This window comes from Diabrotica undecimpunctata, chromosome 1 (genome assembly GCF_040954645.1).
Source record: "Diabrotica undecimpunctata isolate CICGRU chromosome 1, icDiaUnde3, whole genome shotgun sequence".
Taxonomy (NCBI): domain Eukaryota; kingdom Metazoa; phylum Arthropoda; class Insecta; order Coleoptera; family Chrysomelidae; genus Diabrotica; species Diabrotica undecimpunctata.
This window is the reverse complement of record NC_092803.1, coordinates 161,470,237-161,488,448: the sequence shown is the minus strand read 5'-3', so window position 1 is coordinate 161,488,448 and position 18,212 is coordinate 161,470,237. Positions and strand designations below refer to the sequence as shown.

The 18,212-nt window shown below is 30.5% G+C and overlaps 1 protein-coding gene across 3 annotated transcripts in view; it reads right to left on the bottom strand.

The window, feature by feature from the left end:
* Nucleotides 1-1,913: 1,913 nt before the first annotated feature.
* LOC140432444 (solute carrier family 2, facilitated glucose transporter member 1-like) overlaps nt 1,914-18,212 on the bottom strand; it is a 219,037-nt gene continuing 202,738 nt past the window's right edge. For all 3 annotated transcript variants that reach the window (XM_072520351.1, XM_072520352.1, XM_072520353.1), the window contains 7 exons: nt 11,995-12,093; nt 8,762-8,897; nt 7,725-8,074; nt 7,372-7,635; nt 6,942-7,154; nt 6,629-6,832; nt 1,914-5,561 (listed from right to left, as the gene is read on the bottom strand). In XM_072520351.1, the coding sequence (XP_072376452.1) occupies nt 5,418-5,561; nt 6,629-6,832; nt 6,942-7,154; nt 7,372-7,635; nt 7,725-8,074; nt 8,762-8,897; nt 11,995-12,093 (1,410 nt within the window). In that variant the 3' untranslated portion in view covers nt 1,914-5,417. The remainder of the gene's footprint in view (nt 5,562-6,628; nt 6,833-6,941; nt 7,155-7,371; nt 7,636-7,724; nt 8,075-8,761; nt 8,898-11,994; nt 12,094-18,212) is intronic.

The following is an 18,212-nucleotide window of genomic DNA, read 5'->3' as shown; positions in this document are numbered from 1 at the left end:
GATTTCCACTCGGAAATCGTTTTCAGAAAAAGATTATTTTAAAAAATTACGGAAAAATATATAACCTAAGTTTTTTAAAATTGATGATTGACTTATGACTTGCTTGGTCTCGATTTTGTCGCCTTCTTTTGGTTGATAAAAAATCTTAGGTTGGTGTTTTACCCTCGAAATATTAAATTCTAACTGCTTTCTGTGTTTTATTGCATTATTTATTTGTATACGTGTGTTTAACGTTGATTATATATTTGTGTATTGTGCGTTGCGTATGTATTGACTTCTTCTTTTAGTATTGGAAACCAAAGACTGTTACATTCTGCTGATGTATTTGCTACACATTTTTCTTTATTAAATAGGATGAGAGCTGCTTCTTTGATTTTTTTCTATTTTATGTCGCTTTCTTTCATGATTATTATGCATCTTTTCAGTGTACTCTGTGCTTGTTATCCCATGCATATATGAGATTTGTCGAAGTCTCTCTGTATGCTCATTTATCCTGACACTTAGTCGTCTTTCGGGTTCTCCCACATAGAAATCCCAAACATGTAGTTGCATTCTCAGGGTATTTTATAGATGCAGTTCTTTGATCTTTCTTGTGTGTTATCGGATTTGGTTTTGAACAGGATAAATCTTAGTGTGTTGGTTGCTTTGAATGTTGTACTTATTTCCTATCCTTTTTAATTTTTCTGATAAGCCCTTTATATATATACATAGTATTATTTTTATCTTTGAATCTCTTCTTGTATATGTATCTAGTTTGCTTGTGATGTTTTGTTGTTTTATTTCTTCGATCTTGTGAGATTCCTTGTTTATAAATGACAATGAGCAGTCATTTTTTGTCAAAAGCCTTTGTTATTTGATATTTCCTTTTTTCATATTTACATTGTGGTTTAAGTGGTAATTTAAACCTGTTGATGTGAGTTGGTTTTCTGTGAACTTTGGTTCGATATTCTGGGTCTTCTTTTGTGACTAACATCCAGAAAAGAAAGTGAATTGTTGTTTTCTTTTTTCACATTGATTTTTCTTTATTGTTGATGTACATCAGAAATCTATCCAATGCTTCTGGTCTGTGAGGACACATGGAGAACACATAATCTACATATCTCTACCATATTCTGGGCTGGTTTTCTTGTTTTCGTACAATGTTTTGTTCGAAATCATCCATGAATATATTTGCTAATATTAGAGATAAGGATGGGCCCATAGTTAATCCGAAATTTTTATTTATAGAAATCATTATCTAGTTGAAATTAAGTGTTGTCAGTGCAAAGTGTTAGTAGCTCCATGATAATTGATATACTTAGTTTGAATTTTTTTGTCAATTTATCATCCCTCTCTAATTTGCCTCTTATTATTTTTAAAGTTTTCTCCAATGGTAAATTGGTGAAGAGACTGGTGATATCAAAACTGACTAGCACATTGTTGGAGTTGCAATCTATTTCTGCTAGTTTTTGCAAAAATTTCTGTTAGTTTTTGATAAGAAATGTTGTGCTGTGTTGCACTAAATATTGTATTCTGTCTAGGAGGAACTTTGACAGTCTGATGAAAGGAGAACCCATGCTACTGCAAATTGTTCTGAGGGTACCTTCTCTTTGCGAATAATTGGAACTCTGTATAGATGAGGTGTCCTGCTGTAGTGTGGTGTAAGTGTTCATCTTTGGTAGTCTGGTAGGTATTCCTTAAATTTGTAAAGTGTTTTATATATTTTATTTCCAGTGATTTGGTTGGGTCCTTTTTTAGTTTAATGTAAGATACATTTGTGACGAATTCTTCTTTCAATTTTCTCCTGGTATTCACTTTTGTCCATAATCGCAGTTGCTGTAGTAATTATTTATATCTACATTTATTTATTTCGTATGATGTGTAGGTACACCTACATATCAAATATTAAAATCAACGGAATAAAATAAAACAACTTTTTATGAAAATCTTTTTTTATTAAATAAATATTTATTTTCTATTTTTTCAAAACAATTCTACATTTTACTAAAATAGCAAGAATTATTATTTGCCACGTATTATTGAATTCGTATTCTACATTTTTGACTAGTAAAACAATTGCTTGCATGAATCGTAAAAAACATACTGAAGAGCATAAATAATATACAAGTTTTCAAATACAACAAAACCAACAATAACACTAGAAATATCGTAAAACTTGGTTAAAACCTAAAATGTCATTGTTAGTAAAAAATATCTAAATATTGTAATAAAAAACAGTGTCAAAAAATATTTACAGTGCCATTGTTGTTGCTTTTGTCATTCACTGAATACAAAAATAATGATCTACATCATTTTAACACAAAAAAATCTATACACATGGGAAAATTATTTACAACGCTTTTACAAACTAAGTCGACAAAAATAAAACATGTAATTTTTAAATAAATAATATAATCTAACTATGACTCGTTTGCTAGATCTGTACAACAGATGCTCCCCTTTAAAAACAAAATCAAGTTAAGTTTATTCATCGGAAAAAGGTTTACTCGTATCAAACTGCAAAGGTAGTACAAAAAATATAGTGGTTTCTATTTTAATATGATCTAAGTGTATCAATTGTACTATTTTTGTGATTTAATATAAAAAATATAGAGACTTTTTTAATTCCTTAAGAAGTAGCTGAAAATACAGCTTTTATCAGTGTTTGTTATAAAGTCTTCGTCGTAGAGAAAATGTAATGTTTTCTTTTTTATAGAATATTAAAGTTGTATAAACAGTATTCATATTTTTTATTCCTTTTAATTATTTAAAGAATATATTGAAATTGTTTATTAATGAACAAATACTTGAGGTCACATTTTTTCGATGAACAGTGTCTAACCCAATTAATATTTGCAAAAGGATTATAATACATTAAATAAATAAATAAAGGACAAACAGAAGAAACAAAAACAAAACACACAACTTCGTTGAAAATACATGTTTCGTATAAGCTTTGTTTTTATATTTTTAAATCAGTACGTCATTATATTTTTGATAAAAATAAAAATATTTATAAAAGGTGATATGTTCGCGTTTAAATATGTTGAAAAATGTATTTTCAAAATGAGATTCTTTTGTTTTCTGGTCAAATTGTAGCATATCGGTAGGAAAACATTTTGGGTTTCATTTCGAGAGAATAAAAAAAAACTACATGACTGGGGATCAATCAATATTTGGCATATGAGACGGGGTATTATTATTTCATCCCTAGACTATTTGCATTTTATTTCTAATGATTAATAGCAAATTGAAACAAAAGTGAACGTATTGAAAGAAAATATTTGAAATTGTTTACAGAGACCTTGCTCGGAAGATAAAGAAAACGATACTTTCAAACCAATATACTACAAAATTGGACTGTTGGAAAAATTCTGTTCAAAGAGTATTTTAAAAACAGTCTACGAAAATAGTCATTCAGAATTTGAGAAAAACTTCTAAATCTAGACAAAATGTTGACTTGTGTACCCATAGTAACAATAATTACCATTTGAAAACATGGTCTATTTCGGTCAGTGGATATACAAGCCTTTAAACTTATTATTGCTGCTTGTATGTAAAACAGGAAACATCTCAAATTCAAATGACAACTCGCTACGTCATTCCTACAAATGAATTTGCAAATTTCAAATTCAATGGAATTAAATTAGAAAAACATACGTACATAAAAGTTAATTGTCTTTTGAAATAACACGGCATTCGGATTAACACAAAGAAACATTTTTATTCCAATTCAAAAACTATTGTTACATGTTTTAAATGGGGCTTTCCAGGCTCTTTTCAATGTCGTATTGGCTTATATCAAGGTCGTATCTATGTAGATAACATTTTTATACCCTTGGTGTTTAATGAGCCTGTTAGCTATATGATATATTCTTCACTACATCTAAATCTTTTCCACAACAACTTGTCAAAATGTTTTATCAGGCGTGTCTTGGTGACAAAAGCCATTCAGCTGACTTTTAAAATACTCAAAAGCATTTAAGTCGACTCAATGGGTTTCAATTGAGTACCTATCGTAAAAGTTTCAGTGGTAAAAGATCGATGGTATTCTTTGTATATATTATAAGCCCAAAACAAACACTAATTCATGCTTCATCTATTCTGGAACACTTAAAGGAAACTTTACATCTACTTCATGTACACCTCTCAATCTTGTTGGCAAATATTCACAAGTTTCTGTGTTAAACCAAAGTCGCTGAACTAGAATCTACGTTGCAATCAAAATATTATCGTATACATCTAACACAAATATCAAAAGCTGCCTTTCACTCTGATAAATACATAATACACTAAAACCTAATGAGCATCTGATAAATCCAGGAAACAGCTACGTTCTCCTTAAAATATCCACCTAAGTTAACGATAACAACAACCATTAAACAAAAGAGAGGACAGGCTTGATAGCAACGATAAAAACACACAACCAGCGATGCTATCGCTAATTGGTGATCTTTAAGTAACTAACGATTTCTATACATGCTCATTATGCACAGCCTAACTGACAAATATAAATATTATTATACCCTGTGATCCTACTGGCTGTATGAAACAGCATTTAAGCCTCAGCAGAGCAATTTCAAAAAGCAATTTGTTCTTCCAAACGACGTAGTAATAATTTAAACGTAAGAGGAAACCAATTGGTTCATTTGACAAAATTATCCAAAACTTCAGGACGGTAGTAACGTCAAACAATTATCGTATGATGTTTTATTTCCCCCTTTATTTAATTTATTTCTGAAAACTACTTAAAAACTATAAACTAACCTATAACTATAAACAACTATTTTGGTTAAGCAGTCTTTTAAACGATCAAAAATTATCTACAAAAATACTTCCGGTAGTTGCTACAAGCTTCCTCTTATTTGTTTAATATACTTTGTTTTTCAGTCACAATTTCACATTTTATATACAAATAATGAGATTTTTATTACAGAAATATAGTTGAGCATTACAATTTACCTAAGAAAGGGTTTATAGAGAGCTTCCAGCTTATAGAGAGCATTTTTAAAGAAAGATGTAGTTAGGTACTTGAACTACTAACCTAAGAATAGGCGCTAATTTGTGCCTTCACTTAGTAAAACATATATATTACTTGATATAATTTGTAATTCTTTAATATAGGATCCTCGTGCTTGTTATGTAACAGCGGTAGAAAATAATTTTAGTTAAAACTAAAGGAGTAATTTTAATTGCAGAAGAGCAAAAAATGTTTTTTAAACATTAAAAGCAAAACTGACTACAATCTGGAAGCATATGGAAGTTAATAAATAAGAAAATTTAATAATAAGTGTCAATCTTACGAACTTATATTTTTCTGACAAACTTCCAGATCTTCTGCACAACCAAATCGGAGTTTCCAATGTCAAACACGCTTTCCAGTAAATTAAATAGTTCAACTATACACAGATTACACAGTATCATACAAGCTGTATGATCTATTGATAAGATTGTTGCCTGAACATGGCTGAAATTTCTTCTAGAGTCTTGTTCTTCGTTTCTGGAACCTTTTTGTAGATGAAGAACAGGAACACCGATTGGAGAAGGAAGAAGATTACGAAAACGTAGGAACCCAATAAGTTCTGAAAAAGAAAAAATAATATTAAGGATCTTTTTACCGCCTGTAAATTGTTCTATTTGTATATCATTCTTACTTATGTTAAGTACTCGGCCGCATATAATTTTTTTTTAGCCCAAACTCTTCCCTTCTTCTTCAAAGCTTCAAAATTGCTTAAAGTTCTTAGTAATATATTGTTAGCTTCGTGCATCACTTTTTGTTTTATTTAAGAAACAAGCTAGTGGTGAAACACAAGTGGATGATGAACAAACCAGCAAAATAATTGTTTTTCTACCATCTCTTTCCATCAAGAATAGTTAAACGATGAGGATCATGATTTAAGTTATGTGCTTTAAGACCGGTAGTTGTAAAGGTTCATATTATTTTATTGTGCTAATTTTATTCTGCAGCTATTATAATAATAATAAAATCAATTTTATACAGTTTTAATAATATGTACTCATCTCAGTTGACTGATCTCAGTGTAGACTTAACCTTGCAATTATTTTTGGGCACCTCATCTACTTCTGGACTTTGTATGCTAAAAACCTTGATGATATTTAAATACCATAAAGTTTTTTTAGCTTAATTAATTTATAATTACTTTCCGCATAAAGTGAAGGTTGCTGTTGAATAAACATTTTTAACTGCATTTTTTACACCTAAGATTAAAATTTTTCACCACGTCATTCTATATAATAAAATAAAAATTCGTTACATCATATAGGTGCTAAGATATGAAAAGAGTGTGGAAACGGTATAACTGCCATATGATGCGTTTCGTTTCGATGATAAGCATAATTCCAGTCCATCATGTTTCGCTGAGTTTCTGAATTTAGTGGTAGTTGTAGTCCACTTCAGAACGAAGTTCGTGTAGATTATTCAATATATTTTGTTACAGAACACGTCGATGTAGTATGTAAAAGTAATGTTGAACGATAGTCATTGGACATAACGTGAGGTTGAAGCATATTTGGGCATTATTTTTGTTCACAAAAATTTAATGTTGACTTAACGTTTGGCTTTCAAAAAGATTTGTCAGCGTTTTTCAAAAGTTAGAACTTTTTATCACTTATAGTAATTTAAACTTACCGCAAGTGGCAAGAATGCCAAACCAACGATGAAGTTAGCGGTCCAATTGATGCAAACGGCCAAGGAGGTAGCTGTGGGCCGAGCAGATTGATTGAACAATTCAGAAACTAAGAACCATGGGATTGATCCAGGTCCAATGGCGAACATTACTACGAAAGTCAAGACGAAAAGAACACAGAAGATGCCAGCAGTTGAACTATAGCTCTGAAATAGAAAGAAAACTTAATTTAGCTCTACTGTATTATAACAAATATAATATATATAATCTATTGCTTTTAAAAATATTTGTTATCATTAAGAAAGTTGTACTTACCACAAATTGCATGCCAATTGCGAGACACAAGGTATCGATCGCCATACCGGCAAAACCAACCATCAGCAACGTTTTTCTTCCAGCCCTTTCTACCAAGAAGAGTGAGATGATAGTCATGAATACGTTAACACCTCCCATAGCTAATGTTGCGTAAGTTGGATTATCCCCTTTAAGACCAGCCATGACGAAGATTGTGCTTGAGAAGAACATAACCTGAAAAATACATATTTATAAAAAAGGTGTTATTGGTACATTTTGACAGTATGATATATTGGATATTTGCGTATTATCTGATATAGTCTTCTAGATGTTCATTAATGATTAGAAATTGAACAAGCCTCATACTTTAATAAAATCAACATTTTGAATTGATCTAACATTATTTTTATCTTCATTTTTCATCTTCAATATATTATGCCAAGTTACTTACCGCATTGATACCAGACAGTTGTTGGGCGATCATAACGGTCAAAGAAATAATCAGGGGAATCCTTAATGTACTGTTTGTAACAAGCTCTCTAACAGTAACTTTTGGAATCATTTTGACAGCTTCGTTTTCGGCTTTCATTACGTCCATCTCTTCGTGAACTGAGAAAGTACCTCTCAGCCAAGTTAGAGCTCTTGTGGCAGCATGCTCGTTTCCTTTGCCCAGAAGGAACTTGGGTGACTCAGGACAGAATGGAAGAGTGATCAACTGTAACAATAATGGCAATATTAGAAACAGCAATTGAATATACATTATTATAAAAATATTTTTATTATAGGCACATAACGTATATTTACCTGCAAAATAGCTGGAACAACAGTCATCATCAACAAAGTAACCCAGTGATCATCTGTTCCCAAAATACCCTTCAAACCAAGAACTTGTGCAATGAGAATGGAGATGGTGATAACCAACTGGTATACTGTTCCTACGGCTCCTCTGAGATTTATTGGCGATATTTCGGCTAGATACATAGGTGCTAAACCAGCATTTAATCCAGAGTTCAGACCGATGAAGAAACGACCAAGAATGATCAGTTCATAGGAGGAGATCGATTTGGAGCAGCCTTCGCAGATAATGGCTAAAAATACTAAGATGTTGTTGAGTAATAAGCCTCCTTTGCGACCAAATCTGTCAGCGATCATACCTATAAGAAATATTTAAGTTAGACCTATAGTTTTTAGTAAGAAAAGACTAACAGTTTGCCTAATCAACGTTACATGCATGTTTTTCCATCTTCTTTCATATCTGTCTAAGTAAATTGCCGGTTTTCTTCTATTATTTTAAAATCCAATCGTTTATGCTTTTGGATTTCGCATTATTCGTTATCTATTGCTAGTATTATTTCATCTCTATCGTAAAACAATTTAAGCCAATGAGAAGCCAACATAATTAAAAAACTACAATTAACTGAAAATAAAAATGTTTTTAACTTTTGATGATTATAGGATTTCGTTACATTGTTTTTTACAGTTTTTTTAAACCATAATTAGTTCCCCATTTTGATTATTCCGTCATGTCATTACTTTGTAATGTGTAGCAATTTAAGAAATAGTGGCTTATAACAAGTATATATTTACTTTTAACATACGAAACCTACCATAAACTATTTCAACAGTATGAATGTATAATAGGTGTTATCAGTTGTATTTCCCCGATAAACTTATCTACGTCTTATCTATGCTTGTACGTCACGTCGGTACACCGCCAGAATTTGAATATTTTTCCGTTAAAAGGAAAAAAAACTTAATTGCATGTAACTATTTTGTGATTTGGCAAAGCTTTAGTAGAACAATATGAAAGGAAATTATAGAAACTTAGTTGCTTTACTTACCAGTTGTAGATCCCCCAATCATTCCACCAATACAGAAAACAGCGGTCATCAAAGAAAATACGAAAGTGACGTTTTCTTGGGTCGGGATTTCTCCAGTTCGATTATGCATGGATTCCTTGATCCAATTTTCAATGACCTGCAAAAAATTGATAAAAAATATAAAATTTAGAGTTAGATTAAGCAAAATCGTATGAAAACTTATTGAATATGTGATCAATCAACGATTAATTGATAAATAAAAGAAAAAGGTAGTACTGCTAATCGGGAACGATTTCCGAAGTGGAAATTGAAACGTCAATAAACGTACTTTAACCTTTAATTCTGGCTTATTCCCAGTTAAATAGTAATAACTCCATAAACAACTTGAATCTTATCAAGTAACAAACTCCGAATCGCATAATAGGTTTGCTTTTATTTAGTTTTTTACTGCATGTGTTATTTATATTTTTAATGGCGTTTAAGAAGTTTCTTGAAGATTTTCCCTGAAAGCGTGTATGTGCCAGTGGTGATTTGCTTCCTAGTCAATTACTAAACATAAACTTTGTCCCTTTTGTCAATGTTGATACTTTGTAAAATCACTTTCTGATGTCCTTTGAGAACATAACACAAGTAGAGCCTGGTCTGAGTTTGTTACTATTTTATGTTTTCTTTTATTTTCGTTTTCGTTAAAAACCAAAGAAAGCAATGTAAAATAAATCTTGAATTAGATTCCATATATCAGTTAATGGCTTCCAATCATTAATTCGTACCTTTGTTATGTAAATGGCGTCCGTGACCTTTAGAAAAATGCAGCCATAGCAAATCTATTTTAAACATGTTGTCAGTCGACAGAGGTTAGTTGGCACTATTCTCAAGGTTACTGTATATGTTAGTAAAATGGAAAATGTGTCGTTAAGCAATATGATATTACTTTTATGGGCTGATGTTAACGACTTAAAAGTACACCGTTGACATAAATTCGAATGTTACTTAAAGTAGTTAAAAATATTGGTGTTAATGTTAATAGTATGTAAAGTCATCATGTAGAAACATCTTTTAACAGGTTAAATGTCAGGGTACAGGTGATCTGCCATTCAGTCTATTTTGTCGTGTGACGAATTCACACGAGAACATCTAGTGTGAATTTGTAAACAATGAACTCATCGGACACTGGCACGTTTCTCCACAATCCAAATAATTTTGATAGCTGTAGATCAAACCCACACCATCCATTATGTAGCTCTAACCAGAGAGCAATCTAAACAATGGACCTAAAAAGGTCCTTTGTCATCATACAAGATAAAAACGATTTTGTCATAAGAAACAGTTATGGCAACAGTGTAAATATTTATCAGGAATAGCGAAGAAAATAGTTCAATATTGTTACAGAAGAAAGTGCTTCAACAGAATCACGAATCTGCTTTTATTAGAACAGCCAAAACATGAATTTGGTTTTAAATTATATAGTGCTTAATGTATTAATTTAAATTATGTAGTGCTTTATTCGCTCTATTCTCCAGATTTGGTCTACAGTGACTATTATATATGTTTTCATGGTAGTTTTCATGTGTTTCAAATGGTATGAGATTGATCTGCAATGAAGACACGTCTTGTATTGTAAACTGATATTACTGTTATCAATAAAATATTGTTCAAGTAAATACATATCTTAATCTGTAAATTTAAAAAAAATATTAAAACAAATATTAATTAGTAAAAGCTTAGGTGTTAATATGAATGTAATTATTAACATTTAGTAATGTGACTACTCTCTTTAAGACATATTTCAAACATTGCATTTCTATTTAACACAAATTTTACGAAAAGTTAACTTACTGACAAAATTGTACTAATTGGCTGAGTAAGCACTCACGTTGTGCATACAGAAGATTGATATTGAGCTACTAAACCAATATTATATCGATTATTGTAACAAAGAACACTTTCAAGAAACATCAATGTCTGATGTGTGGTGTATTTTCTAGATTATTACATCATTCACTATCTGTCGTTTTTCTTGCATTTCCTAATGAAGTTCCTAATTAAGTCTTCATATGAAATGTGATTTTAATGTTTCTTTGATTATTATAAAAATGTAAAATTACTATCAATCTAATAAAAATCAAAGACATCTTTTTTATAGAGGACACTGACGAAACTTATTCATTAAATTTTAATGAATGACCTCTTTAATTTTACTGCATTATCAGTTTTAACTTTGCTGATTAAAATTTTTTATACTCAGCGTTGTTCTCTTTGCTAAATCGCGTGCAGCTATTGCAAATCTGGTGTAAGAACTGACACGTGATTAAACTGTTTTAATTAGCGTTTTTTGAGTACAGTTCGAAGTTTTATATGTCAAATATTCTAATAAAGTTTTTCATGCATACAGATATTTCGAAAAAAAAAACAGTATAATAATATAAGGATAATACATAATTAACATAATTATCCATAATCAGTGCTCAATATCTCTGCTCCATTTCAATTCATGATTATCATTTTCAATGTAGTTTAATTACAAGAAGTTATGGTGAAGATTTAGCTTGTTTTTCGTATTATTGATGTAGACTAATTGTGTTTTTGAATACAGTTTTGTACGACCTCTATCAGCATTTCATTTCCTTTCGTGTTTTATTATGTTCTCTTCAGTTTTATTTCGGTAACCGTTCGTATAGCAGCCAATTGGCTTATTGTACATCTTCCATTCTTACGTAGCTGGAACCGATGGCTTCACGTGCCCTCCGAAACACGATGGCGGCTCAGTTATATTCCTGGGGTGGTCCTGCTTGGTAAGCCACTACGTAGCCAATTGAGCTATGGCCGCCACTCCTATTCAGCTTTCTAATATATGCATTTTACCTATAATTCATTTGAGTCTTTGATCTACAATTTTTGATGTAGATTCATTGCTATTTGATCTGTTTTTTATTAAACACTTTTATTTCTCAAAATTATTGAAGTACGGTGTTATACTTTCCCCAGACATAGTTTTATTAATCGTTATATCAAACCCAAACACCAATTGAAATTAGAATAAGTGGTGACAGGTTTATTCTAAGTTTAGACACTGAAAGAGTTTCTATTTTTAAAATAACCACGTTTTCTTATTGACAAAAATAGAAACGGAAACATTGAACTCTTGAAAAGATTATGTGATAATGTAAACTGACTGCTGTTCTGTATTGATAAATATGTCAAGACTTTAAGGTTAGGCATTTACAACTGAATGCAGTTTTTATGTTTTTACTTACCGCTTGAGGATTGTTAAGTACTCCAGTGTTGTAACCATGTTGAAATGAAGAGCCAAAAGCACCTGCGTAAATGGCTAACCCCAATTTCCAGTTAAAAGACTGCAAAAAATATGAAAAATTAGTAAGATATATTATTTAAACAAAACTGCTACAAAAATTGTACAAAACATTCATGATTTTTAACAAACGCCGGGAAAAATTCTGTATGTACGTTCAAATAATTTTCTAATATTGCTTTTATTACGTTCAAGTGCTGTGCTGTTAAATATTCTAATTTTTGAAGCGGCGTTAAGAAATCGTGAATGTTTACAGAACTCTAGAAATATGAGTATAAAAGAAAATCTTTTGCGAATATTCAAATACAAATTTAATATTAACCATGTTTTTTATTATTACGTTCATTGTATTATGAGTAGAATTGCAGGAAGACTATTATGTGTAGCACAACAAAAAAGTCTTTACAACCAATTAAAAAAAGTAAGAATATAACTGTAATCATCTTCACTGTCTTCATTTGCGATGTACGGTTTCGTGTAATATGTACATAAAAAATAAATATATTTCATTTTTAATTTTGTTTTATTTTGAAACGTCTTTCAATTTCTGAAAATGTTTGTTAGCACTTCTTGTATAGAATGAACCGAAATATGAGGCATTTGAAATATGCCTAAAAAACTCTGAATTTAAACTTTCACATTACAAACGTCACGGGAAATGCTTCCACGAAGTCGGCAGTTTTTCATCATGTTTTTAGATATTAAATCTCTGACAACTAGAAGTTTTCACATTCGTTCATATAATTAACAAAAACTGGTATCTTATTAGTTTCAGGAATAGTTATTTTCATTGATCTCCCTACCAATAGGTTCAAATATATAGGACCCTTCTTCGAAAATTCTTAACTAACGCACATCCTGCAACGGGCTACCACCTTCTGAGAATTTCAGGTACACCCTTATGACAAACGATCCCTTAATTTCTTGTTATACAGGCATTAAAAGAAATATTAAGTATTTCCGTTAAGTTTTGAAATAGTTCTAAGAAGACGGAGCTAATGAAACCAAACCAAAATGGTAAAATAGAATTGGACGAAAATTTACATAAAAATGATTTTTTAGTGAAAATAGCTTCAGTACATATAAGTTAACTATGTGTACTTTTGTTATAATTATTTGATTATATCGGCAACTAAATTTTAACGGTCGTACATCTTGTTTGTATTATCATATGTACACACGTGATAAAGAGCATGTTCGTGCAAATATCTTAAGTATACACCAATCTTATTACCACAACTATATCAATATTGCAACATAATGGAACATCCCGAAATTTATAGATTAATATCACATGTATTATTAATTTGGATTAATTCTGGATAGGAATTTGCTGTTTTATATCTTTTGTGCCAATTTCTTTTATGTTTCAGCGTTTCAAACTTCTGGAATATTTCCATTTTTTTTACTAAGTAGTACACAGACTTTGTGTTTTGTTTTTCGTTAATACACTTCTCGATCTATCCCTACTAGGTACTGCCCAGTATTCAATACCATTGATTATTACTGATCCGACGGTAAGTTTTATTTCACCATTTTACTCCTCATGCTGTACATCTACTTTTGTCTATTATTCACATATGTCAAAGATTTCGGAGCCACTATGTTCTTCTTTAGTCTGGGCCTCTTCTTCCGGTGATTTTGCCCTGTATTATGAGGTGTAGAATTTTATACCCCTCTGGATGTCTCATTATAGATGGATGAAATATTGTAACTTTCGAATTTTTATTGTTTTTACTATTTCTGTGCTCTTTTTCATTCGGTGTAAAACTATTTTATTTGTTATTCGATCAACCCAACTTTTCCGCAATATTCGTCGGTAAAGCCACATCTCATTAGTGTTGCTGTAAGAGCCTAGCGCTCTCCATGCCATACAGCAAGGTGGAGAATATGTAGCAGCGTATTAATCTGATTTTAAAGTTTAATGTAATATCTCTATTAATGAAAATTTCCTTTAGTTTATATGTAGAAGGCGGCTATGCCTTTTTCAATGCGTGTTCGTATTTCTTTGCTTAAATTCCAGTTATCGTTAACATTGGCGCCCAAGTGCCCACCTGTTTCAAGACACCTATCAGTTTGTAGTGGGTGACTCGGCCAAAGGTCTTTTCAATAAAAACACACACAAACACACACACACACACACACACACACACACATATATATATATATATATATATATATATATATATATATATATATATATATATATATATACATTCGTAATTGAACGTTTATATTGTACATATTAGTATAAACATAATATCCATTTTCAGTCAAGTATTGTAGATATTATGGTACTTTTAATAATTAGGGCTAAAAACTTCTATTGTTTGGTGTACCAACTATGTGTGCCTTGAATGTATATTTATAATTTATGGGAAGTGTTTTTAATGAGACACACTTCAAAATTTTCCACTGATTTTATTATTTTCACACCCATATTTGAATAACTTACGATATCGGCACACCTTCAACGATAGTGGTATGCCTACATTTCTGAACAGTTCTACCCATTGAAACGATACTTAGATTAAATAAGGAAATACATACATAGTAACAACCCACATGCTTTTCCTACATCCTAACGGTACTTCCTTCTTTCAATTCGTAGCAGACTTGGATTTATTTATAAAAAGGATTAATTTATTGGACCGTTTATATATTTAATTACGGGTTTTTATCAGACGATTACGATGCTATTTTTTAAATTAGACATTTGTCTGAAATGAATCATCGTGAGTCGTCTTAAAGTTGAATGTGACGATTACTTAGAGATGACATTGAACATATTTATAATAATTGAGTACAAAATTACAAAGTCGAATTTGATTTTCAGACTAACCTCTATCATTCATCTCTTAGTTGACAATTATATACTGACAATAGCCTTTTTTAATTTTAGTATACAGTATACGGTGAGGGTTCAAAAACTAAAAGAAACTATTACAGAGAAACTTATAACAAAAAAATGGGGAGGGTTATTAAGATTTCTTGGAATTTTACGCTCTTTTTTATATTGATAGATATGTTTGCTGTGGGTTTTAGGGGTCAAATGTTTTGTACATATTGTACAATCTGATCTTTTGTGCTTTATTTCTCCATCGTACATGAACATTTTATTAAGTAAATTTTCATAGTTTAGGCTCAGGCTTCTGCATTACTGTTACTGTACTTGTTTCTACTCATGTTTTACTTGCCATTTCATTTCCGTTTGTTTTTTTTTTGACACTTGATTCATTGTTTTATTAGTCTTACCATTATTTATTTTACTACAGTCCTTTTAATTTTTGATCTTTTTCATTTAAATCCTTAAGTTTTTTTTAAATTCATGTTATCATCATAATAATTGTCTCTACAATTCCCTGTGGATCTTGGCCTGCACGCAGAGAAGTCGCCACTCCAGTCGAACTTTCCTCTATCTTATGATCCTTAGAATCTTAAATTTTTTTTTCCACATCTTCATTCCATCCTCAACGCGGTCGTCTTCTACATCTGTGTTTGAAATCTCTCCGTGTATTCTACTGTATAAATTCATTCAATTCATAATTAGGAGATTTTTTTAATGGTTTCATTGATCTTTGACAATATACATAAAATTTCAAGTTTATTGCTTTAAAAAAATGCTGAAACATTGTACTTCGAGATTCTAGACGATATTTGATACATCTAACATTATCCTTGGTGTATATTGCAAAATTGTAGTGTTGTTCGTGTTAAATATCCAATTACCAGCAAGTAATCTAAGTAATAAGTAGTAATTTAATCCTATAAGATATATAGAAAAGGCAATAAAAATTAATCACAGGAAAAAACTTTATAACCAAATTTGTAATAGACAAAAATAACTTCATTTATATTATAAGAATTTGAAGGTACATTATTAACCCCTAGAAATGGAAACAGATTGGAGAATAAGAAATAGAAGAGATCAACAGTAAAATATGAAAAATACTAAACCTGTGGCATGCAATGAACAATACATTTTTAGAAAAAAAAAAATAAAAAGGACTTAAAGTGACCATTTAAGTCTTATAGACCCGTTATAGACTTACAATAGGAAAAAATGAAAGGTGTTGAAATTAAGTAGAAATATCGGAAAGGTAACAAAAAATTATAGAATAAGGAAAGGAAAGATACCAATAGACTTGGTAAATTGGACAAATATAATTTACCGAAAGAAACATAATTTAGGTAGTGGGGCCTTAGAAACTATAGAAAACAGAGCCAGAAAGGAATATACTCGGCAAAACAAAAAGAAGACCTGAATATCACCAAAATTGATTTCTCTTGACGTATTTTATTTAAACAAATGGAAGGAAAGAAAAAAATCTTACCCTTTCAACCAATAACTTAACATACATCGTTTACCAAATTTTTGAAACACGAAACAACAAACTCTTGGCCAAACAAGCCTCTTTTTTATACACCGAGTAAATAATAGAAGCTACACTATTTTTTAGCCAACTAATGTTGATACTTCAAATAAATAACGTTGACCTGACACTTACTTTTTTATTCAATCGAAATTATGATAATTTATGAGTTTTCGCACAAAGAAATAACGTCAATGGCCACTACAGAATATTAATACTCCTGTTGATTACATGAAAAATAACTATAAAAGTTGAAATTTTGTATACCTATAGGATGCAGAACCAAAACTCATAGTTGAGTATCAAAGTCTAAAAGAGTTTCTTCTTTCTACATAAGATTCCCAAACTTTTTTTTATTCCAAAAACCTCAACGGTATATTAATTTTTGATTGCTATCATTATTAGTTCTTCTTCTGTTTATGTATACATGACCATGTACATTATGTATTTCCAGTATTGATCTGATGACTGTTATAAATTCTGCCTTTCGTTTCTTTCCCGATATTTTTATTCCTCCATTTTGTTTCATTCGAGCATCCTGCGGCTCTGGTTGCTCTATTTACTTGATCTGTTATCTGTCCATCTCCGATTTACATCTTCTAGCTTTGCCATCCAGTAGATCCAATATCATTAGTTGAACAATAAAACTTAAATATTATTTTTCGATAAATGAACCAAGGCATATGTTCATAGTTGTTATGGTGTTTCAGACATAATTATTAAAGCAAAACTCGGTAAAAACGGTTCAGAAAAAGATGAGGGAGACTTTAGAGATGCACTGTACATAAATCAAAACGGACAAACGTTGGAAGAAGTAGAAGAAAAAGTTGAGAAATTAAAAAACAAGTTTTTGTAAAGTATCAAAGGCAAAGACATCTTCGAGATATATTGCGTGTGAAGATTAGGGTTACTAGATTGAATTGAATAGTAACAATTCAACGCTTTGCACTCATTTCACTAAATGAAACAAATTGCATCAGAAACTCCAAGTAGAATGGACTAGAATTTGGTTACCAATAATAAAAGAGGAACTTGCTGAGAAGCTTATAAACTAAAAAGCAGAGTATAAGGTGTGACTATTTAAATATTCTAAAGATTTTTATTTAGTATAAAAATAAATATAAGTTGATATCGATATTAGAATAATACTAAATACTACAACAAATAGTTACTGCGGAGATAGTTGGGAGAGTATTATGAAGTTAGTTCTCCTCATGATTTACAATGGATATACTAAAATAAAGTTAGGCTAGTATGCCTGGATATTATGGAATATCTGGTATTAAGAAGTACCGATAGAAAGTTGTCCGAAAGAGAGCCATTTCAAGTTAAAAGTTTAATACATGTAGTCAAATGTACTAATATCTTGCACAATAGTGGCCTAGACGATTAAGTATGCACTTTTATTTGCAACCTTAGTTTCTACATGTATGTAAATCAATCCTTGAGATATAAAAAAACAATAATTAACTTTTGTTCTGTTCATTGCACAAGCAGCCGTGGGTATATAAATTAATTAAGGAAATAATTAAAAACCGACTATAAGAGTAGCTGAATATACTGTTTTACAAAAGAATAAAAAATAGTTTCAAAACAGAGTAATAAAACAAGGTGATGGATACTGCAGAAAACATTTTTTACACAAGTAAAACTCTTTGTTAATTATCAATAAAAGGAATTTAATTAAAATATAAAAATCCGATCGAATAAATTAATAAATGATTTGAAAATTATCTTTTTCTACTAAAAGGAAAATTAAATAATAATCATGAAATAGTTCATTTTCTTT